Source organism: Hippopotamus amphibius, chromosome 2 (assembly GCF_030028045.1).
Source record: "Hippopotamus amphibius kiboko isolate mHipAmp2 chromosome 2, mHipAmp2.hap2, whole genome shotgun sequence".
NCBI lineage: Eukaryota > Metazoa > Chordata > Mammalia > Artiodactyla > Hippopotamidae > Hippopotamus > Hippopotamus amphibius.
Window position 1 is genome coordinate 11,990,692 of NC_080187.1, and position 22,538 is coordinate 12,013,229.

Consider the following 22,538-nt stretch of genomic DNA (forward strand, 5'->3'; position numbering starts at 1 on the left):
CATCGCCAGGTCGGAGACAAAGGGACTCTGAAGCTCAGAGCCCAGGCTCTCAGGCAGGTGCCCCTCAGAGATCAGAGGTCCCTGTGTGATGGCATCACCAGGAAAGGGACTAGAAGCAAAGCAGCCAGTTCTTCCCCTCATCTGTGTCTGTCCGCAGGACCAGCCCCGACACAGAGGCGGTGCCAATGTTTGCCGCGTACCTGCCTCAGCAAACAACCCTGAGAGCTTCCTACGAGCCCCTCCTCAGCGGCCATTAGGGAGGTGACTGGTCTGCAGGGGAAGGAGCAGCCTCGCCAGGCAGCCTGGAGAGAACACGGGCGCGGGAGGAGCTGGAGAACCACAAGGTGGGCAGGGAGGGCTGCTCCTCCGTCCTCATCACCCTCCGGCCTCCCTGCCGCCCCTCGGGGAGGCCCCTTCCCCACTCTCTTCTCTCCCTTCTCGACACCTTGGGATGACCCGGGCAGCCCCTCACAGGAGACCGGACTTTAACAAATTGCAGAGCCGATCCTCACAAGCCCTGTGAGGTAGGCAGGGGCTGCTTTCCCCATTCTACAAGTGACAGTCCTGCAGGAGGAAGGCTGCACGGGCCCAGACACCCCCACGGCTCCTGCAGGTCTGCCCCACGGTCTGCATCCCGGCGCAGCGCGTGCCTGGCTCCGGCACAGGGCAGAGACAGATCTGCCTCAGGGAGCATTTGCTTTGGGAGCCAGGAGCTCACTCGTTAATAGCTGGCTCACCACCCCACTGATTTCCAGCTGCCTCTGGGGCGGGGGCAGCCTCCAGGGGTGGGAGAAGTTGCCAGAGCTGGAGCTTTGGTCCTTGGGCAGCCCTGGCCTCCAGGAGAACTCGTGGCCCTGGGCTGCCCCTGTCCCGGGGCTGGGAAGGTGGTCACTGCCCAGCTGCCCCTCCATGGGGTTGCCTGCACCCGCTACACGGTCATGTGCACTAACTGCAAAGACGTGAGCCCCATCCATAACACTCACACTGGTACCTGCAGATCAACAGTCTCGGGTACAGACACACACACACCTACTCACTCACTCGCATGCACTCCAGAACACATCATGTGCGCCCACAGGTGCTCCTCCCCGCACAGCCATGTTCCTGCCAAGGTGAGACCCGGCAGTTGGATGGAGAATGTCCACAACCTCACTGGCCCCTCTCTACTTCCCTGAGCGTGCCCCTTCCCCTCAGTCCAGGACAGGGCAGGGGCAGGGGCTCCCAGCAAAGAGGACACTTCCCCAGCAGGTATCCTGCGCCCTACAGCAGCTCCCCAAGGCCCAGAAGGGGCAAGCCATTTCCCTGCAGGTTCCCAGAAGCGGCTTCCTTGGGTTTCCAGGTAGACGTCGAGGACCTCACAGGTACTGGAGCTGTAGTCAGGTGTGCCTAGATGAGTCTCTCCTCAGGTGGCACCTTGAGGACACTGTCCATCTCCAGGCGGGCTCCGGCCACCTCCTGCTGGCTCGGGCTGTAGGTGCCCTCTGACTGGCGGCGCTTTCTGGCCGCCAAGATCCCTGAGAGGAGGCCCAAGAGGAGGAGGAGGAGGCAGGCACAGGCCGCGGGCACTGCCACCTCCAGCAGCGGGAACGGCAGCGGCAGCGGTAGGCCCTTCTGCAAGAGATGCAATAAGATGCCTAAGACTGTGGAGGCAAGGAGACCCCCAGGCCCTTCAGAGGAGAGGAAAAAAAACATCGCTGGGCAGAGGCTTCCCAGGGAGGTAGTGAGAGACCTGGCCCCAGAGGTATGCAAGCAAGTGCCTGGGAGCCACCTATCAGCCACTGCAAGGGGATTCCTGTACAGCAGAGGGGTTCTGGCTAGGAGGAAAGAAAACACATTTACTGAATGCCTAGTAGGAGCTCCGCACGTGCATGGGATTTCATGTCAACCTTACAGTGATCTGATGAAGCAGGAGCGAGGACACCCCCTTTCTTCTGTGAGGACAGGAATCTTTGGTTTATTTTGTTCACTGTATATCCCAAAATGCAGAGCAGAACCTGCTCAGTAGGCACTCGATAAGTAGTAGAGGAGAAAACAGGCTTTGCCCAGCTTCCCCCAGGCACATGACTAGTGGGTGTTGAGCCAGGACTGGCACTGCCCTCCATCTGCCCCCAATGCCATGCCATGCCCAACTCACACCACCATCCTTCAGTTTCGAATTCCAGCCGAAGGTCCTTCCTTCAACTGGCCAAGGTGGGCCTCAGTGCCCAGCCCTGTCACCCTGCCTCTCTCAATAAACACCCAGTCTGAAGTGATGGGACTTGATCCCTCCCGATCCCAAAGGGTTGTCTGGTTTTTTAAGTGTCTGTAGAGACCAGGCTTAACCCCAGAGTGGGAGGCATCTCAGGCAGTAGCGAGAGAGGCTCTCCAGCAAGGGGGCCCATGCAGGGCATGAGGTGGAGCAGGCTGACCTGGCTGATGGAGAGCTCAGAATCCACCAGGAGACTCAGACCAGGCTTTGGGGGGCCCAGGAAAGCACCCCTCTGTCTCGCCACAGACACCTGGGATACCCCAACCAAAGATTCTACAGGCCTGGAGTTCTGAAGCCCCAGAATCACATATTTCCAGGGGGGCCCAGGGTCTCAGGTTCACCAGTCCTCCCTCTACCCCATGAGACCTCTCAGCCCACTGGGACCTGGGTCCCAAGTCTCAGCCCCCAGCCCTGAAGAAGGTGCCCAAGACCATAGAAAAAAATCATCCCAGCCCTGAATGGGCTCTCTCTCCCCAGCCTCCAGCCCTGGGCACTTCTGGGGGAGCTGTAAAGCCATTTCCTCCCTAGGAGGGAGGGGGGGGGAGTGGGGAGGGGGGAGCCAGAGGCTGTAAAGTTCAACTTGAAAGGAAACATTCCCCCAAAGCAGAGGGGATTTTAGGTTTATGACCCTGGCCGCTGAAAGCCTGTGGAGATCAAGGATCCTCCCCAGGCTTCGACCCCCTGCTGCGCCCACTCTGGGCTCACTTCCGGCTGGGCCTGCAGAGTCTGCTCTGCCCTTTGGTGGGGAGGCAGCCAGAGAGAGGTTCAAGCTCAAGCTGCCTGCTGATTCCCACCTATTCTGACCTCTCCTCAGCTGAGCTTCCCTGGGGTCAGGGGCTCCCTTCACAGCCGCCAAGGCTTCTCTGGCTCAGAATCCTGGACTCCCCACATCTTCCTACTCTAGAAACCCCTAGCGATTACAGGCTCTTGTATTCACCAACGTAAATGCCAGAATTCCAAGGTCCTGGGGGCCCTGAATCCTGGTCCAGATCGGACTTGGTAAATCCCAACTGTTTTACTGCAGTCCCCAGGGGCATTGTGGGGGCCCCCAAGCTCTCCCTAGAGTGAAAAGACCTCCTGTCTGGGGGTGTGGAAGGGACCTGAGTCTCCTTTCCCCGCTACTCCCCACCCCATGACAGGGTTTGTCCAGGAACAGCTCCACAGGTGCTGTATACACTCCTCTCCCCCATCCCCCCCCCCCCCCCCACCAGCACCAAACATCATCTCACTAAAGTCCAATACAGGGCACCCGCCCCCTCTGGCATCACTCACCACCACTTCGCAGAACTGGCCTGAGAACCTTGCACTGCAGATACATTCATATACCCCACCAGCTGCCCGGCAGGTGCCACCATTCAAGCAGGGGTTGGCTTCGCAGGGGATCTGACACCTGGGAGGCAGGGACAAGGGTGGGGCTGAGAAAGCTACTCCCTCCCAGGCTGCCTCTTGTTCCCCCAGCGCCTCTACCTCCTCAAACCCTCCCCACCCTCTACACACACAGGCATCAAAGCTCATTCATCCACTGTCCCCAGCAGTGTCCCTGCCTGGCTGGGCCCTGAAGCTGAATGTGACCTCCATCCCCCACCACGCCCCTTCACCCCAGCATTCATGACTGAGGATGACTCTCACTCCATCAGAGCCACAGGGGAGCCTATGTAAAGGCAGCTGTCCAGGGATGCGAACTCCGTCTGGAGTGGGCCCAGAACCTGCATCTTTACAGTCTCCCCAGGCGGCCCTGATGCAGGTGGGCTGAGCATGGGGTTCTAAGAAACATCACCAGTCAACTGCTTCCCAGCAGGTATCTGCATAACAGAGGATGGTCTTGGAAGCCCCAGAAGGAAAGAACTCAAGTGACAGAGGTGGAGTGTGGCTGAGTGAGGGCTGAGAAGGTGAGCAAGGATCCACACCCTACTTCACCTGCCCTGCTTGGAGGGGAACCAGAGGCCCGCCCTGCCCAGCTCTCCATACTCACCATCCCGCCTCCCAGGCCCCTGGACCCCAGACCCACCTCTGGCCAGCAAAGCCCTCCTGGCAGCTGCAGTTGGCACCCTGGGGCCCATCCTCACACGGGCCTCCACTGAGGCAGGTGACGTTCAGGGCGCACCCCTCTGGCAGGACAGGCAACCTGAGGAGAAAGCACAGAGGCTGGACTGCAGGCAGGACACCTGGGACCTGGCCCACCCCCACGCCTATGGGTCACTCAGGTGACCTGAGCCTCTTCATTGTCATCCAAGGGTTTCAGGGCCGCCTCCTAGAGACCCTGCTGTCCATCATGGAAGTGGTGTCTGGGGTGGAAGGGGTGGGACACAGGGCTGCCACTCTGCTCTGCTCCAGCCCCACCCCCAGCAAAGTGTACAACATCAGGCTGAACCCTTCAAGGCTCTGAGTCTTCTGAGGAGCCAATGAAATGTAAGGACTCTCCTGGGGCGAAAGCAGGCTCCTAGACATAAAGCCTGGCCCTGGCATTCTTTGTGGGGAGAGGCGGGGTCAGGCCTCTGCCAGACACCCCTCCATAAGCTTGGCTCCAAAAGGAGTGGGGAGCCATTGCCAGACTGAATAAGGGAAGTGGCCGACCTGGACCATTTCGCTCTGCCCTTGTCCCACAGGACTGACGGTGGTGGGCAGCTCCGCTGGAGAGCGTCAAGGTTTTCTTCCAACACTAGCTCTGGGTTCCGCCACCCCCACTCCCAAACGACACTGTTGTTTATCCTAAATTCAAATTTACCCGGGTGTCCTGTGTTTTATCTGGCAACTCTAGGGGGCTGTTGTTTCCAAGTTACAGATAACAGCGCGGTGGCTCAGAGAAGGGATGCGGCTGGCCCATGGAACCAGCGCATCCGCAGGCGCGCTTCCGGACTAGTCTGCCCCACCCACCACCCCCGGGGGCCTCCCCCCTCCCCCCTCCCCCCTCCCCCGCCCCGTAACCACCCGGCTCCTCAGACTCAGGATGCCCGGGCCCGCCAACCGCACCTGCAGCGCGGGCCCGCGAAGCCAGGCGGGCAGCGGCACTCAAAGCGGCCGTCTGGGCGCGCGTGGCAGGCGCCGCGGGCGCAGGGCGCCGAGCGACACGGGTCGGCGCGGGCCTCGCAGCGCGGACCCTCCCAGCCCGAGCCGCAGGCGCAGGCGAAGTCGTCGAAGAGGTCGCGGCAGGCGCCGCCGTGCAGGCAGGGCGAGGGGACACACACGGGCGCTCCGCGACAGCCGAGGCTTGGGGCCGGAGCTCCGGGCCAGGCCGCGAAGGTCTCCCTGGAGCCGGGGTCCGCGTCGGGCCGCGGACGAGCCAAGGGCAGCGGGAGGCCGCCGAGCGCCACTCGGCCCAGGCAGCCCGTGAAGTTCTCGGCCAGCAGGACCCTCGCGGCGCCCGGGCCGCGCAGGAAGTCCAGGTCGCTGGCCAGGCCGCGCAGCGCCACGGGCGTCGCCGTGCCGTCCAGCCACAGTAGCCAGCGCGACGCGGCGGCCGCGGGGCTCTCCATGGCCAGGCGCACGCGGTGCCAGGCGCCGTCGGCCACGCGCGGCCCGGGCGCTGGCAGCACCGCGCCCGGCAGGCCCGGGCCGCTGCGCACGCCGGCCGCCAGCGAGCCATTGCGCACGGCCAGCCAGACGGCGGCGGCGGCGTCCGCGGCGCGCAAGAGCCCGGCTTCAGGGTCTCGCGTGCGGAAGGCCACCGAGAGGCTGCTGAGCGCGCGCCCCGATGACGCGTTGCGCCCACTGAATTCGGCCGGGGGTCCCTCGCGGAACGTGGCCTCAGCCACACCTGCAGGGAGAGAAAGAAAGCGTCGGGAGACGGTCTGTCCGCACCCACCCCAGCCCAAGCACACCCGAGTGATGCAGGGACACAGTCTGCTGCGCCCCCCCCCCCCCCATCAGGGGGCAAGAGCACACACACACCTATCATCTAATCCCAGGAACTGTTCCCCCCGCCTCATAACGCACTACCTCCAGAGAACCAGCTCTGGGCTGGGGAGAGCTACCCTACTGTGCCCACCCTGCCCTCCAAGTCACAGACCAGGCAATAATAACCCCTCGGAAAATCTCTCTCCTTCTCTCCTTAGTGAAGTTGCCTTGTGTCATCACTGTGGCTCACTCGTCACTGCAATCATTTTAATATAACACAGTCATCTTTTAAAAATGCTGATCATGTCTTCTCCTGCTGGCCCTCCCATGGCTCCCCACTGCCCTTGGCAAAAAGTCCCAAGCTGCCTGGCCTAGCATTCAAGGACCCTAGCAACCCTGATACCCGTATTTGTATTTCAGTTCTTAAAAACCTCATGCCTTTGCACATGCTTTGCCCCCTTCCTGAAATGTCCTTCCCTGTGCTGGGTCAGTCTTATTTGCCCTTGAAAACCTAGCAAGTGCTCTCTTCCTGCAGAAGGCCTGTCCTTCTGGATGCAGTGGCCCAACCACACTGGGCTGGGGCTGTTGGCATCCTGGTCCACTGTCTCTGAGCCCCGAAGGCAGGGGTGGGATCTAACCCAGCTTGAGTGTCCTGCACCCAGCATGTGGACTTCCCAGGGCAGTTACTCACAGACAAAGCCATCAGGGACCTCCTCGCAGGTGGCAGGCGGGAGACAGGGCTGGCCAGGACACCAAAGCTGCTGGGCACACGTGGGCCCGGTGAAGTTGGCAGGGCAGGTGCAGTGGAAGTCATTCCAGGTGACAAGGCAAGTTCCACCATTGAGACAGGGCGGAGGCTGCAGGAGAATCAGGGCGGGGACTGACTCAGGCCTGGGGTTAGCATTGCCCCACCATAACCATCCCTGCAGTGGTTCTTCATTGAGCACCTACTGCAGATACATTACCTCCTCACAAATAAATAGAAAAGTAGTATTCCCATTTTACAGATGAGGAAACTGAGGCTCAGAGAGGAGAAACCACTTGCTGAGTCACCTAGCCAGTAAATAGAGAAGCTAGAGTTCACACCCAGGCTATTCCAATTCTAGAGCTGATGCTTTGTTCACAAACCTGAGTGTCCCTGTCCCCCAAGCAACTCTCGCAGAAAGGCTTGGGCGGCCCTCTGCCTGGGTCAGGGTGTCTGTCTCAGACTAAGACTGAGAGAGGAGGTATGGGGACTGTCAGAGGGCAGAGCAGCTGGTCAGAGAGGAGATGAAAGTGAACCCTGCTCTGCCTCTCTCCAGCACTGGGACCCTGGGCAGGCTCTCCACCTCCTGGTGCCAACCTGACCAGTAGAAGGACATGCTAACCCCCAGCGACGCAGGGTGTATCCTAGAAAAAGGGCCCACCCATCCCCCAGCACTCACACTGCACATGTCCTCAGAGACACAGCCCATGGTGAGGTTCCAGGACTGCCCGCTACCCAGCACACCGGACAAGCTGGAGTTCCCCAGCAGCGGTGGAAAGAAGGGGAGGTGGAGGCTGTTGAGTCGCAGGTCTTGCATGCAGCCTCGGAAGGGCCCACCCCAAGGCTGGGCATCAGCAGGGAGGAGCCTCCCGCCCACGTGCACTTGCTGCCCCAAGCCCTGCAGCTGATCAGGCTCGAAGCTGAGCATCACCAGGTGGCGGAGCCCATCATCCCAGCGCCCAGGGAGCACCAGCGCAGGGCTGCCCAGCACCTCAGCCTGGATCTGGCCCTCGCTCAGAAACACTGTCAGGCCAACTGCTGAATCGTTGGCAAGTTGGAGCAGAAGGCCAGCAGGTTCCCGGGTGCGGAGGAGAAAGGACACGGTGAGGTTGGGGCCTGGCAGCTGGTCGAGCAGGAATGAAGCAGAGCTCAGGGTGCCCCCCAAGCCAAAGGTGGCAGCAGGAACCTCTACGGGGAGAGAAGGTGCCAGGCATGAGGCCTGTGGGCTGGGGGCAGGCACAGCCCCTGCCCTGGGGCCCACCCAGCTCATTCCTCACCGTCAGCACATGTGGGACCAACATAGGGCCGGGGGCAGTCACAGCGGAAGTGAGTCCACAGGTCCACGCAGACCCCTCCGTGGGCACAAGGCAGAGGCTGACACTGCTCCTGGCGCCCGCAGCCGAGGAGGACATTCTCGCTGAGATCCTCAGGCAGCAGGAGGTGCCCGTCCACGTGCACATCCTGGAGGCAGCCCGCAAAGGCCGCGCCACCCAGCTGGATGGAGCAGAACCCGGCAGGCGTTGGGGCCGGGGAAGCCGTAGGAGGCGGGGCCACAGGACTGGAGGCCACGCAGAGGAGGGCAGGGCAGCCCTCGTGCCAGAGCCGCAACTCCAGGACCCCGAGGCGGAGTGTCACCCCCACTCGGTGCCAGTGGCTGTCATTTAGGGGGAGGTCCGGCAGCCTCAGGACAAGCACATTATTGCTGTGGCTCCAGAGTGTGGCCTGAAGCGTGGCCTCCACCAGTGCCAGCTCCACGCTGCCCCAAGTGTCAGAGCGAGCAGCCAAGGCACCAGCAGGTATCGTGGTACGAAACCTCAGTTCCAGACCCAGGGAGCCACCAGCTGGCACGGAAGTCCACACAGGGCCCCCAGCCACCACGGAGAAGGTGGTATTCTGGCCACAAAAAGGTCCATGCGTACCAGGTGGGCAGCGGCAGGCATAACTGTGGACCCCTGACTCAAAGGTGGGGATGCAGGTGGCAGCCAGCGGGCAAGTGTGGCCCTGGCAGCCGGTGAGCTGCACGGAACAGTCATGTCCACCCCAGGCCTCTGGGCACCGACAGATGTAGCCCGCCACGGTGTCTTCACAGGTCCCGCCATGGAGGCAGGGCTCCGACAGGCATTCGTCCACATCTTCCTGACATGTCAGGCCTTCAGGAGAGACCAGGCCAAGGCTCAGCACGCAAGGCAGAACCACAGTCTTGACCCAGAGCTTACCTGCCTCTTGGGTCAGGGACCTCAGTATCTATCAACCAAATGCATTCCCAATTCCCAAAGGATTTCTTAAGGTCCCCTGAAGGCCCCAGAGGCTGGAATCCAAGACACTCCTTCCTTTAGCATATCTGGTGAGTCAATTCAATCCCCTAAGCACTCTCCAATGTCCCCTTTCCTCCCACCTCACCTCCCCTGCCTCACTAGCTCCCCAGGCCACAGTCTAGTGTATGGTTCTCCAGCCTTCAGAATCCCCTCCATCATCCATCTCTACAAGTAGCCAGAGATCTCTTTCTAAAGCATCAGCTGGCCAGGCTCCTCTGCTACTTAAGATCCAGTCACTCACCCAGGCACTCGAGATTCCTTATGGCCTGGGTCCTACCAGGCGTTCAAATCTCAGCCCTGCCCCCTACAAACCTTGAGCTGCCTGTTCCTCCAAGCATCTGCCGGGAAGTCCGGCCTCTCGGGTTTGCTCATACTGCTCCCTCTGCTTGGAATACCTCATGCTCCCTAACCCTGCCTTTCAAACCCCTACTCATCCAGCAAAGCCCAAATTCAAATGGCCAGTCCCCTAGGAGGCTTTCTCTGACCCCCAACTCCAAGCTACTGTGTCACTCCCAACTCCTTGCCCACTCCCAGGCATAGCTCCCCAGAACCCTGTATTGAAAATATCTGTGTACTCAGCTGAGATCTCCTCCAGAGGCCTGGATATGTCGTTGGTGCCCAGCAAAGGACCTGGCATGGCCTTTGTGGATGGAGTGATGAAATGGAGGAGGGAGGGGGGGTGCACGTTAGCATCCGTGGCACTCGAGTAGCCCCTGGCTCTAAGCCCCCTCACCCCATCCCCCACCTGAGGGCCCCGGCACTGGCTGTGAGGTCACCCTCCCTTCCAGCAGCTCCCACGCCAGGTGCTCTGTCCCCAGCTTGGGTCAAGAGGCCACAGCCCAACCCCTGCTCAGCCAGAGTCTCCACAAAATCACTGAGGGCAGCCGTGCCCGCGTATCCCGGCCAGGGGGAACCCAAGCCCAGAGAAGCCGCCGGGATTTGAATCGTGGCCCCAGTCAGCCCACAATCACCAGCGCCTCCTCTGGGGACAGCCAGCCCCCAGCCCGAGGCCCCAGCCCTGCATACCTGTCAGGAGCCATAACACCGCCAGGAAGGTCCACAGAGCCCGCAGCCCCATTGCATTTCCCCACAGACGGGCTGAGGGTGGTGGGCCGGCACCGAGGCTGGGGAGCAGAGCTCCCCGCCTGGCCAGCCGCCTCCTTCAGAGCTGGCTCAGGAATGCCAGGCACTGGCCTCCCCCACGCCCAGCACAACCCAAAGGGAGGAAGGGGATGGACAGTGGCAAGGATCCCAGGTCCACAGCCGGGGTTCCCCCTCCCAGTCCCTGACCTCAGAGGTCTGACCTCCCTGTCACCCATCAGCTGAGCTCAGCTTGGGGAGGAGCTGGGCTCCCGCTGACACTGTTGTACCTGGGGGGATGACACGCCCCTCTAAAGCCTCTATGGCTTCATCTGTAAGATGGGGATTTAGAACCCTACCTCAGGGAGCTGTGGTGAAGAGGAAAGCAACGCAGAGAATGCTCTCCAGAGGCAGGGCACGCTGCGGTGGGCCCATTGCCAGGCACCCATGAGGCCACTGTTTCTGGGGCAGGACTCAGGGAACCTCAGCCCGTGGGGGCAGGAGATGGGCTTTCAGGGTGCCCGGGGGTGTTGGCCAGCCAGGAGTTGGATGCTGAACCCCAGCATCTTTGGGTGGGTGAGGGTGGAAGGGTGGGTGAGGGTGGAAGGGAGGGTGGTGATCACCGCCTCCTTCTCCTGGGCAGGGGAGCCTGTGCCCAGGAACCGTGCCAGGGAGAGGAGGCAGCCTGTCGGAGCAAGAATGCGGGAGGGTGTGGGGGAAGCATCACAGGCATTCCAGAGGGGGCAGGGACACTCTGTGGTGTGTGAGGAGTTCCTCGGGTTCATCAGTGTCCGCAGGGAAGGGTGTCTGTGTGTCTGTGCATCCACTGTACCCAAGGCAGGGAGAGGCTTTCTGCAGGCCCAGCTCCTGCCCAACAGGCCCCAGCTCCCCAAAGGTCAAGCTCATCCTTCTCCAGACACTGCCCCTCACCCTCCACCCACACACACCCCACTGATTTTACCTCCTCTGTCCTGGCTGAACTGCCCTGTCCTTCCTGCAGGCCCCCCGGCCTCTGCCCAGCCCTTTGATGTCAGGTGTCTAAGGCTCTCTCTGCCCATCACTCCACACTTTCTCCCGGACAACCTTGGCCACCTGTGACCCCAACTGCCAGGATGACACTCCTGACCCCGTCTCAGGCCCCTCTCCTGGGCCATAGACCCTAGATCACCAGCCTCCACCCAGGCTGCTCCCTGCGGGTGCTCCAGACACTCAGACTCAGTATGGACAAGGCTGAACTCACCATCCTCTACCCAGCATCACCCAGGGCAGAAACTCAGCCGGCACCCCTGCCACCTCCCACTCACACCTGAAATAACCCACTGGACCTACAGCGCCCTCACAAATATTTCTCAACCTTCACTCCAAAATAGTTTCCCTCCACTCCCACCTCCAAAGCCCAGGTCCTCTTAACCTGTCGCCTGGGCCACCATACCCACCTCCTCCCTAATGTCCTTGACCCCATCAACCAGCCTGCACACATCAGCCAGGAGAAACCTTCTTGCCCCAGGCCCACCAACTCTGACCTTGCCCTGCCCCAGTGCCCACCCCTCCCCAGGCACCTGTGTAGCCATCTGGACAGTGGCACTGGAAGCCATTGGGCAGGTCCTGGCAGAGGCCTCCACTGAGGCATGGCCGTGAGGCACACTCGTCTACATCCACGCTGCAGTCGTCCCCTGCAAGAAGCCCAGCTGTGGTTCCCACAGCTCCCTCAGAGCCAGACTGCAACTGGAAAGGGCCCATTTTATAGCTAGGGAGACTGAGGCCAGAGAGAGGTGCTTGAACCCCACTCCAGCATCCCCCCCCTCCCCGCCCCACATCTGGACGCTACAGACCTGCTTCCCTGGAAGGGGGGCAAAGGGGCTCACCCACAAAGCCCGGCGGGCAGCGGCACAGGAAGCCCGCAGCATGGCGGAAGCTGAAGGCACCTGGGAAGGCGGCCTGGAGGCCTCCATAGAGGGTCGGGTCAGAGCGCTGCAGGCACTGGCCCCCGTGCTGGCAGGGGCCCAGTGCACATTCGTCCTCATCCACCTCGCACCGCTCGCCGCTGTAGCCTAGGGAGATACCCACACACACCCACACGTGGGTCACACGGGGTCACCGAGCAGCACCCCCCCACTGCTGCCAGGGCCAGGCTGGGACAACAGTTCAGAATATGGTCACGGATATTCCGAGAGAGGGACACACTGAGAGGGTAGGAATGACCACGGCAGCCTTCATCAGCATCAGCATCGCGTTACTATCATCACTAGTATTACTGAGCACTGCGCAGGTGCCGGGCCCTGTGCCCAGGCTTCATGGGCGCTGCACCTTTTCTCTCCTCACAGCAGCCCAGGAGCAGGCGCTGTGATTAGCTGTGTTTCGCAGATCAGGAAGCTGAGGCTCAGAGAAGTTGCCGGGGTACGCACACACTCAGCTCAGCCCGTCGTCCCAGGGCCGGTGTCCTCCTCCGCCCGCGTCCCCGCCCCCCGGGAGCGCGGGCGCGCACGCGCGCACACACCTGGCCAGCAGAGGCAGCGGAAGCTCCCGAGGCCCTCGAGGCAGGACGCGTTGTGCGCGCAGGGCGCCGACGCGCACTCCAGAACCTCCTGCTCGCAGCGCGCGCCCTCGTAGCCCGTGCCCGCGCAGTCGCACCGGAACCTGGAGGGGGTCGCGCGGCCGGAGCTGAGCGCGCGCCCGGCACCCCCACCCCCCCGCCCGCCCCGGCCCCTCAGCCTCCACGGCGCCCGCCCCCTCCCCCGCCCCGCGCAGGCCTGCCGCGCGGCCTCCCCGCCCGAGGGCACCCGGCCGCTCGCTCACCCGTTGACCAGGTCGTGGCACACGCCCCCGTGCGCGCACGGCTGGCTCTGGCACTCGTCCAGGTCCAGCTGGCAGCTGGCGCCCCCGTAGCCCGGCGCGCACACGCAGCGGTAGGAGCCCACGCCGTCCAGGCACGAGCCCCCGTGCAGGCAGGGCGCCGAGGCGCACTCGTCCACCTCAGCCTCGCAGGTCACGCCTGGACAGGGCCCAAGACAGACAGAGAGTTGGGTGCCCAGAGGGAGAGCGAGAGAGACCGAGCCAGGCTGACCCGAGGCCCGCTCCAGACAGTGACCGGCGGCGGACCATCAGGATCCAAAGGGAGAATCCTTTCATCCAGAGCAGGTGTTTCTTGCGCCAGCAACGGCAGTGGGGTTGAAACAACACAGACATCCCTGCCCCCTTGAGCTCACAGCAGTCTAGCCCAGGAGACGGGGATTAGGTCAATGTTACGTAAATGAGGGCTGATTTTTAATTTTGCTAACCTCAACAGTGGGAACGTGCTAGATCCTGTGCAAGCAAGAGCCAGGGGAATTGAGAGTCAGGGGAGGCTTCTTGGAAGAAGAGACTTTTGAAGGATGAGGGGGCATTCGCTAGACCAGGATAGGGGGCTGTGTGAGCAGTTGGATTCCAGCCGTTGGTCTCTCCAGAGAGACTACTGGTGAAGACTGCTTGGGGCAGGGGCACTGTGCCCTAGGGCAGGGGCACATGTAGGGTCGGGAGCAAAGGGGAGAGTGGAGGAGGTGGGGCAGGAGTGGGGGGTGTCAGGCCGTGGTAACACAATCAGAACTTTTCCTAAAAGTTTTAAGCAGCTGACTTACACGGTCCTCTCTGCATTTTAGAAGGCTCACTCCGCTGGCTTTTTGCGGAGGGTGTAAGGAGGGACCCCGGCGAGGAGGGACATACCCCAGAGGGAGAGGCTGGACCAAGGTAACCAACTCCCTTCAGGTTTTCCCTGCACTGTCTTGCTGTTAAAACTGAAAGTCCTGTGTCCTGGAAACCATCTCAGTCCTGGACAAAACCAAGACCATTGGGAGGCTCTCGGGGGAGGTGCTGTGGAGATGAAGGGAGATGGAGGATCTCAGAGTTTGGAAATGCACTGCCGGAGTTCATCGTGGAGCCCACTTGTCATTGTACATTCCAGTGGCCCTGCCTCTGCCCCCTAAGTGGGATTGGTCATGGGGGGCCGGGAACCCAGCTGGCTCCAGCTGGAAACTTCCCCCCTTCCCGGCTCAGTGAGCACAAAACAGAGCCCCTCCTTCCTGTGACCCAGCCCCACTCCCACCCTCTGTGCCAGGGGGAGCCAGGCCCAGGCCGCCTGGAATCCCAGCCTCCCCCGCCTGGCTCAGAACAGAAGGAGGAGGAAATGAATCACAGCAGACACTGCCCCCACTCACATCTACAACTCACCCAGAAAGCGTTACCCAAAGCGTCCCAGCACCATGCATCCGGCAGGCACGCACCTGCTGGCACCCACACACAGACGTTTCCCACAAATGCTTTCAGGGAGCCCAGACACCCGTGGATACTGGCAGACACTGAGGCCTTTTACATGACCTACTCACACACCCACAACTAATCTGTCCAGACACCTGGGCTCTCAAATAATGAGAAAGGTACACAAAACCCGTTTCCAGAGTTCATTTTCGTCTGTGTGCCGAGATCCGTCTCTCCACTATACATCCCCTCTCCTGGAACCCAGCCCCCAAGTCTGTACCCCTTGCTCTGAGGTGACCTCACACTGCCCTCTGCCCTCAGAGAGAGTCGTCTGGATTCAGGGTTGAATAGAACCCGGAGGGTCCACACTGCAGGCTCCCAGCTGCCCTAGACCTAGCCTCGCTTCCAGACCTGTCCCCAGCTGCGCCCTCCTTCCCAACTTCCAGGCAGTTGCTCCAGGATGCTCTCACCTGGAGCATGGATGGGACTGGGACAAGGCCATACTCTGGAGGAGGGAACTGTCCCCCTTAAGACAGCAGAGATCCCTGGGGGTATATCTACATTACAGTTTGTGCAAGACCACCAGTGTCTCTATGAAGCTGTGGGGGCTCCCGCCCACAGGGGAGGGGGGGTCCACATTACACCCTGAACCATACCAGGGGTATGCAGGCTCTAGAACCATCCAGCGAGCCACCCAATGATGTCTTTGCTGGAGTAAGTCGATGCTAGAAATACTGTCTAGACGTGTCCTCATTAAAGCCAAACCAGGCACATTTGCACTCTAGTCCCAGAGATGCCTGAGGGGTGTCTCCACCCCTGGCACCACCTGAACCCTACAGGGGGCTCATATAACATGCGTCCTGTGTCTGATGTGTGTCAGGCACCGTGCAAGATCTCACTCACTCACACTCTCATCCAGAACTGCCAGGTTAGCCCAAGAAGCATCCGTTCCACAGCAAGACCAAGAGTGGGTACATCCTAGAGCTGCGGGGATGCCTGGGGGTGACTCTATGCTGCGGTCAAAGCTGAGCTCGTGATTTGACAACTCTGAGTCGCTGATGGGGTCAACATCACACACGCCTCTGGGGACAGCTGGGGCCGTTACCTGCATAGCCAAGGGGGCAGTGGCACTCGTAGCGGTCGGCCAGGTTGCGGCAAGTGGCCCCATGGTGGCAGGGCCGGGACGCACACTCATCGATGTCCAGCTCACAGTGTGGGCCCTGGAATCCGGGCACGCAGTAGCAGCGGAAGTCATTGGTATCTGGACCCTGGGGCACACACAGAGCGCCGTGGTGGCATGGCTGGCTGGCACAGCCCCAGGGCTCCAGGGGCCCACAGGTGTAGCCACCATCCTCTGTAGCCTGGCACTCTGTCCCTGAAGCGCATGGGTCTGAGGCACAGGCACCTGGGGTCTCCGAAGGCACCGTTCCTGTAGAGAGAGGAAACTGGCTGGGCAGGGTGGGCAGGGGCTACCAGGACACTGCCCTCTCCGCACGCAGGCCCATCCCCAGATCCTGGAGTCAGAGAGCAGCAGGGGTCCGTCAGTACTCAGGAGGATGGAGGGAGCACCAGGGGGGTCTACAGACCAGGTCCCAACAGGCCCCACACACCTGCACCCAGAACTGGCAGTGGTTTCGGGAGGGCCTCCATAGCAGGGAATGGAGAGCCTGGATGCCTGGCTCTCCCGGCAGGGTTAGTGAGCAGACGCCCACGGACCCTGTGAGCTTCGCGCTCCGCTGTGTCAGCCTTCCCCGCATCCCCGCAGCGCCCCTTGGAGGCAGGCCCTGTTAGGCCCATTTTACAGGAGAGCATCCAGGCTCAAAAGTGCAAGTGAGGACTCTTGCCTGAGGTCACACAGCAAGTTAGCGCTGGCTCAGCCCTCAGGGTCTGTCCCTGGGCTCTAGCCCCACCTGGGGAGGGGGTCCCCAGCCTGTTCCCTCCCAGGAGGGGGTCTCCTCCCACTGCCCACTCCACCGCTCCTGCTCGGGGTCTGGTAACTCCATCCCTGCGTGAAACTAGAGATGGAGGACTTCAAAGGCCCCTCTGCCCCCTCCACCCCTCCTCCCCTCCTGGCCCCGCTGGCCTGGGAACTTCTCAGGGGATCCCTGGCCCTCACTGTATCTGCCATCAGCAACTGAGCGAGCAGCCAGACTGGCCGAGGTCACAGGGTTCAGGGCTGATACGGAGACGTGCTGACTGAACTACCAGCTCCCTCCCTTCCTGAGAGCCTGTCAGTGTCCTGCTGGTGTAAGAACTTTGAAGCTTTGAAGTCAAACAGCCCTGGGTTCAAATCCCAGCTCGGCCAACAGGCTATGAGACCTCGGGCAAGTCATTTCTCCTACTGAGCCTCCGTTTCCCAATCTGATGAGGGATGATAATAGTACGTGCCTCATAGAATGTGGAAGGATGGAAAGCCTCAGGGACAGCAGTCAAGTGCCCACTTGTGGTAGGAGCTCAGTAAGTGATGGGGGAAGGGGAGCCACCCATAAGAAGGAGGCACCCCCCCAACCTGGGGCTCCAAGAGGTGCCCCTCCCCCACCCAGCTTGTCATCCAGACACTAACCAGGCCCCGGAACAGCATCAAGCCCTGTGCCTCCCCTCCCCCACCCAGCGAAGACCCCCAGATAAGGCTCGACAGCCTCTCAGGCGTCATCCACATTCCACGAGGCAGGGCTGTCCACTGGCTAACCCCGCACCCTTGCCAGCCAGGGCCGAGCAGCCTGGGGGACAGGGAGACACAGGTGCTGACCGACGGACCCAGGAAGGGAACCTGGCTGCCGGCCCCGCCCCACAGGCTCAGAGATACGCGACTTCCCAGTTCCCCAGGAGGGGCTGGCATCCAAACCCAGGTCTCACTGCTCCAGAGCCTCCACTCTGCGGGTTCCAGAATCCACCCCCCAGGGCCTGTATTAAGAATACAGATTCCTGGGCCTCACTCCAGACCCAGGGATGCAGGACTCTTGGGCCTGGGGCCCAAAGCACCTGGTACATCTCAACATGGGGTCACTGAGAGTCTCACCAAGAGGGCGTGGGGGCAAGCACACACCCAGGGCCGGGCACGTGGCAGGGGGACAGCAGGTGGGGAGCACTGTCAGGCCCAGACGACCTTCTAGGGCCCCCGGGTCCACAGACTGTCTCTGCCCACAGTTCCCCTCCCCCAAGCCTGGCCACATGGGTGAGGGCAGGGGGCATCTGGGCCTCTCTGAGGGGCTTATGGGCAACTTGTCTTTCTTTTTTCCCATCCTGAGCCATGGGGACTGATCAGTATAGAGCCTGGTCCCGCAGGGCTAACTGGTCTGATGGGGGAGGAAGATGCTCTGATTGGGGGGGGGGGGTGGGGAAGATGCTCTGATGGGGGTGAGTGGATCGGGCTCCTTCAGGAAAGGACGCAGGTTTGGGCGTCCGACCCGGCTGGGATCTGGGTGTGAACACGACCTGCCCTGTGAGTGTCGTGAGGAGCCACTGAGGGGACGTGAGTGAACCCCTGGCACCAGCGAGCGTTCAGTGAGGGCCCTGGCTATCATGATTCGGGTCCCTGGACCCAGCACACTTAGGGCGAGGAGCACAGTAGTCACGGCTCCCACTGTGAAGGGCCCTGGCTGTTGGGTCCTGTGCCAACAGGCCCTTCGTTTAATCCCGACAAGCGCCACCCCTCATCTGTGTGACCCAAGGGACCCCACCCTAGTCTGGAGCTTTGCCCCCAGTTCAGAGCTCTCCATGTCAGAGTAGGCTGCGGGGGCAGCGCTGGGGGGCAGGGGACGGTGCTTCATCGCCATGGGCCACAACCCTATATGACGGAGCGCCGGGAGCCAGAGTCCAGCCCCACCGGAGGAAAGAGTTCCTGCAGGCAGGGAGGAGGGAGCTGTCTGCCCCAGGAGGCCTGCAGTAGTGCCAGAAGCCTGCGTGTGAGGGACAGCCATCTCTCGTGTGTAATCTCAGTCTTCACAGTTACCTTAGGGGGTACGAAGTGCTATCATTCCTTTTTTTACAGTTGAGGAAAGTGAGGCTCAGAGATACGTGACTTCCCAGTTCCCCAGGAGGGGCTGGAATCCAAACCCAGGTCTCACTGCTCCAGAGCCTCTGCTCTGGGGGTTCCAGAATCACCCCAGGGCCTGTATTAAGAATACAGATTCTTGGGCCCCGCTCCAGACCCAGAGATGCAGAACTGTTGGGCCTGGGGCCCAAGAATCTGCATTACAACATCCTCCCTGGGGACTCCTTTGAATATTGAGGCCTGGGAACAAGCACTGACCTTGGGCTCTCTGCCTCCCAGGAGCGAGCCCAGGAGGCCAGGCTAGCCCAGGGCTGAGGGGAGGAGAGGTGAGGATGGCGGGACAGAGGAGGGGCCTGCCCGGCCTGGCTGGAGGGGCGTGGCCTGTTGCCGGGGTGATGAGGGGCCTGTGCTTATCTTTACAAATCCCTCCTGACCTCTCAGGCTGCCTGGGACGACCTGGCAGGGGAGGGATTAACGGACACCCGCCCCTCCCCTTGGACCTGCTGCCCTGCCCTGGGAAGGCCCAGAGCCCACCTCCAGGAAGGGAATTTTCTTCATGGAAAGGACAAGATTATAATCACAAGAACCATTTCACGAGTGCATGTGTAGCTGTGCTACACATCTCACATCTATTATTACATGATTGTGTTTGATTCAAACTGGAAAAGGTGGGTGCTGTTAAGAAAACTTCTGTTTTTCTAACTCGGGTTGATAAACATGACCAGGGTCATCCCTCAAAAAACTAAGAAGCAGATCATTTCCAGACTTCTGAGAAGTCCACATCTCCCGATGCAGGTGAAATTCCCACTTTGCAAACTGGAAATTGCCACCCACGTATTGTCATTTTAGAGCATTCTGGCCCAGCCTCCCCCAGGCACGGAGAGAGTCACGGAAGTCTTGCCTTGAGAGTGAAGATTCCAGTATCAGCCTGCGCAGAGCAGGCAGTCTTCCCTGTCTAACCAGAACCCAGCTGCTTACAGTGCCACGGTGCTTCAGGCCTCACTCGGTGCCCAGTAGCTCCTACTTTATGCCCACTTGGAACGGACCTGGCAAGAACTGCCAACAACTAACGAGAAGCATTTGCTGAGGGTGGGCTTTGTGAAGCTTCTCATTTTGACAAAGGAAAAAAGAGAATATATCTGAGAAGTCACCCAGGATCCCATAAGATGTGCTTCTGGCATAGGGGAAAAAACTGTCCACCTAATAGCATGAGGCCCCAAGGGTAGGACTGAATAATAAACAGTGCAGTGCAACTGAGGCAGAACCATCAGAAAGGGGCTAAATAACTCTAACAAGGCAGGAGAGTATGAAATAGTCTTTTACAAAAATGTTTATCACCTGAGGTTAAAAGGTGTAATTCTGATAATCCCAACAGCAGCTGTCATGGCTCCGCTGCCTACCACTTGCCCGGCACTGGCAAATCCCAGTGTTTCCAAACCATGGTCTCAGAGGGCTGGGGCCACGGAGACACTTTCTGGAATGGGGGTGAGACTGGGCAGATGGGGTTCCAGGCCTGCCACCCCAACAGGCCACCTTTAACTATTAGTGGCCTCTGGGTTCTGTCTAAAATTTCGTTTGAAACAGGGGATTCCATGCCAAACCTAAGTTGGAGAACCCCTGCGTTTTCTTACTGAATCCCTGTAGCAGCCCTCAGAGTGAGCTGGTGTGCCCCCTTTAGACAGAAGCACAGAGAGGAGATATGACTTTACATAGACTAGTCCCATAGGCGGCTGTGAAATCCTGGCCCTGACACACACAAGCTCTGTGACTCTGGCAAGTTACTGACCGTCTCTGGGCCTTGTTTTCCTCCTCTGTAAGCTGAGGGTATCAGAGTTGACCTCACAGGGCAGTTGTGAGAATTAAATTCGATCATGTTAGTCCAGTAGCACGGCGCCTGCCATGTAAAGGCTGATGGTATTATTTATTCATTTGTCAACAGATATTTACTTGGAGCAAATACTGACTATCCAACAAATCCTGACATTAGGGCACTAGCGTGTGGCTCCCTGCCCCCCTCTCTGTCCTGCAGGCCCCCACCCAGCTCTGGCTGGAGGAGGGGCCACACTTGGGGGCTGGACTCGCTGCCCCTTTGTCAGCCAGGCCCCCTGGGTGTGCAGGCATCAGGGAGGGATGTGAGAGCGACGTGCCCCATTGTGCTCCAAGATGCTTGGCGCTCTCCTAGCAACCAGTGGGCCCAGGACGGAGGGGCCCTGCTCAGGGCCTGGCAGGGGTGGGCAGCAGAGCCAGGGGCCCAGGGCATCCAGAACCCCCATCCCCTCTGGAATGGAAATTACTTTTCAAGTGACATCACCCGCGCCCCGTCTCCTGGGAATTGCAGCAGGGCTGTGTGGGGGCGAGTGTGTATATCAGCATTCCCGTCTATAGCACCCATCTACGTAGTGTCCACTCTGCCACAAGGTTCACATGAAGCTACATTTGGGTGTGAACGCACACGTGTGTGCAGGCATGCGTCACGTACCGTTGGGCGTGTGTGCTCAGATGCACATGTGGTGGGTCTGCATGTGCCTGTGGACACCTGTTCATGTGGTGGTGTTTGCCCTTGTGTGTGCCAACCACTGTGCTGGTGTGTGGCGGGGGCGTGTGTGTGTGCACTGTAGGGTAGGGGACAGACCAGGATCGCATGCCCCTCGTGCGGAGAGCAGGTCCCCAGCGCCTCTCCAGTGTGCCTCGGGGCTCCGCTGGAAAGCTCCCATCCCTCCCTGAGCCTCAGTTTTCTCCCCTGCAAAACAGGGGCCTCATCCTCCCCAAGGACCCTGCAGACAGGAGAGGAGACGAAGGGGAGGAAGGCCCCAGGGAGGGGCCTGGGGGGGTTGGCCCCACACCCTGGGACTCTGAGGAGGTGGGGGCTCCCCCAGCCGCCGTGGAGCCCAGGCCACCCTCCTGCGCAAGACTTCCCAGGCTTGGCCGGGTAGCTATAGTGACCAAGACAAAGCGTCCTCAGACCCCCCAGGAAGAATTCCAGGCCCGCGCACACACACGTGAATCCACTTGAACAAAAGCAAAAACCTCTTGGTGAACAGGGTCTGGCTTCATGAAGCCCCTTCAGCTTGACCTGGGAATGCTGGGGTGGGGGGGCGGCAACAATGGACACACGTGTTCCCAAGTGCCCAGCCCCCCCCCCCAGGGACCCCAGAGCACGCCAGCACTCCACCCCCTCCAGGGCAAGCAGGGCTCTCACCAAATGGAGGGGATGCAGGCTGAAGCCCTGGGTCTCCTTCCCTCGTCTCCACCCCAGTCCACCACGCAGGGATCTGCTGCCCCCACCCCATGTCCTCACGTCAAGAGCAAAGACACAGTTCAACCCACTCGATAACGTACACCCCACAAGTTGCACTGGGATACAGCCCATCACACCCACAGAGCCTCAGACCCAACTCCTGGCTTGTGCAGGACAGCTGTCCCACCTCACAACTTAGATGCACCCACAACCCACGCCCTGCACACAACTCACATCAGACGCCCGCCCCCCAGACTCGGGCCTCACAAGCCAGAATACCCCAGCCCAGCGCCCCTCCCTTACAGGATACAACACCTCCCGAGACACACGGCCCACCCGTTACCCGGACCCCAGCCGGCCGCGATCCCCCCACAAAGTTCCCCTCGACCATTGGAGCTCCGGTGGCCCACAGCCGCGCACCCCGCTGCACCCCACGGTCAGGCTCGGCACCCGCCAGGACAGCCTCACAGCCTGCTTTAGGCACAGATCCAGCCCCAGGCCCCCCGAGCCTCCAGCCCCAACTCACCGGCCGGGAGGGCACGGGCAGACCCCCAGGGCGGCAGCAGCGGCAGCAGCAGCAGCAGCGGCGCCAGGGGCCTGGGGTCCCGGGTCCCAGGCCGGGCCAGCGACATGGCAGCGCTCTGCGCGGCGGCTGTGGGAACGGGCGGCCTGGCGGGCTCCACACCCCCCTCTCCCTCCAACCAGCACTAAGGCCGTGGACAGAGGCCCGGCCCCTCCCGCCCGCCCCTCCCCCTCCCCCCCCCACCCCCGCCCTCCCAGGCAGCTCCACCTTGAGCAGGGTCTAGAGGAGGGCTCGGACCCACCCCTCTCCCCGAGCCCCAGGGCTCCGGACT

At 61.0% G+C, this 22,538-nt stretch overlaps 1 protein-coding gene across 1 annotated transcript; it reads right to left on the bottom strand.

The window, feature by feature from the left end:
- Positions 1-1,386: 1,386 nt before the first annotated feature.
- CRB2 (crumbs cell polarity complex component 2) lies at positions 1,387-22,316 on the bottom strand. The gene is made up of 13 exons (XM_057724799.1): positions 22,211-22,316; positions 15,558-15,881; positions 13,019-13,214; positions 12,720-12,859; positions 12,088-12,273; positions 11,782-11,895; positions 8,105-8,977; positions 7,507-8,015; positions 6,774-6,939; positions 5,219-6,002; positions 4,257-4,373; positions 3,521-3,638; positions 1,387-1,611 (listed from the first exon to the last, which is right to left on the bottom strand). Exons 1-13 carry the CDS (start codon positions 22,314-22,316, stop codon positions 1,387-1,389), a joined length of 3,858 nt encoding a protein of 1,285 aa, XP_057580782.1.
- Between the last annotated feature and the right edge of the window lie 222 nt (positions 22,317-22,538).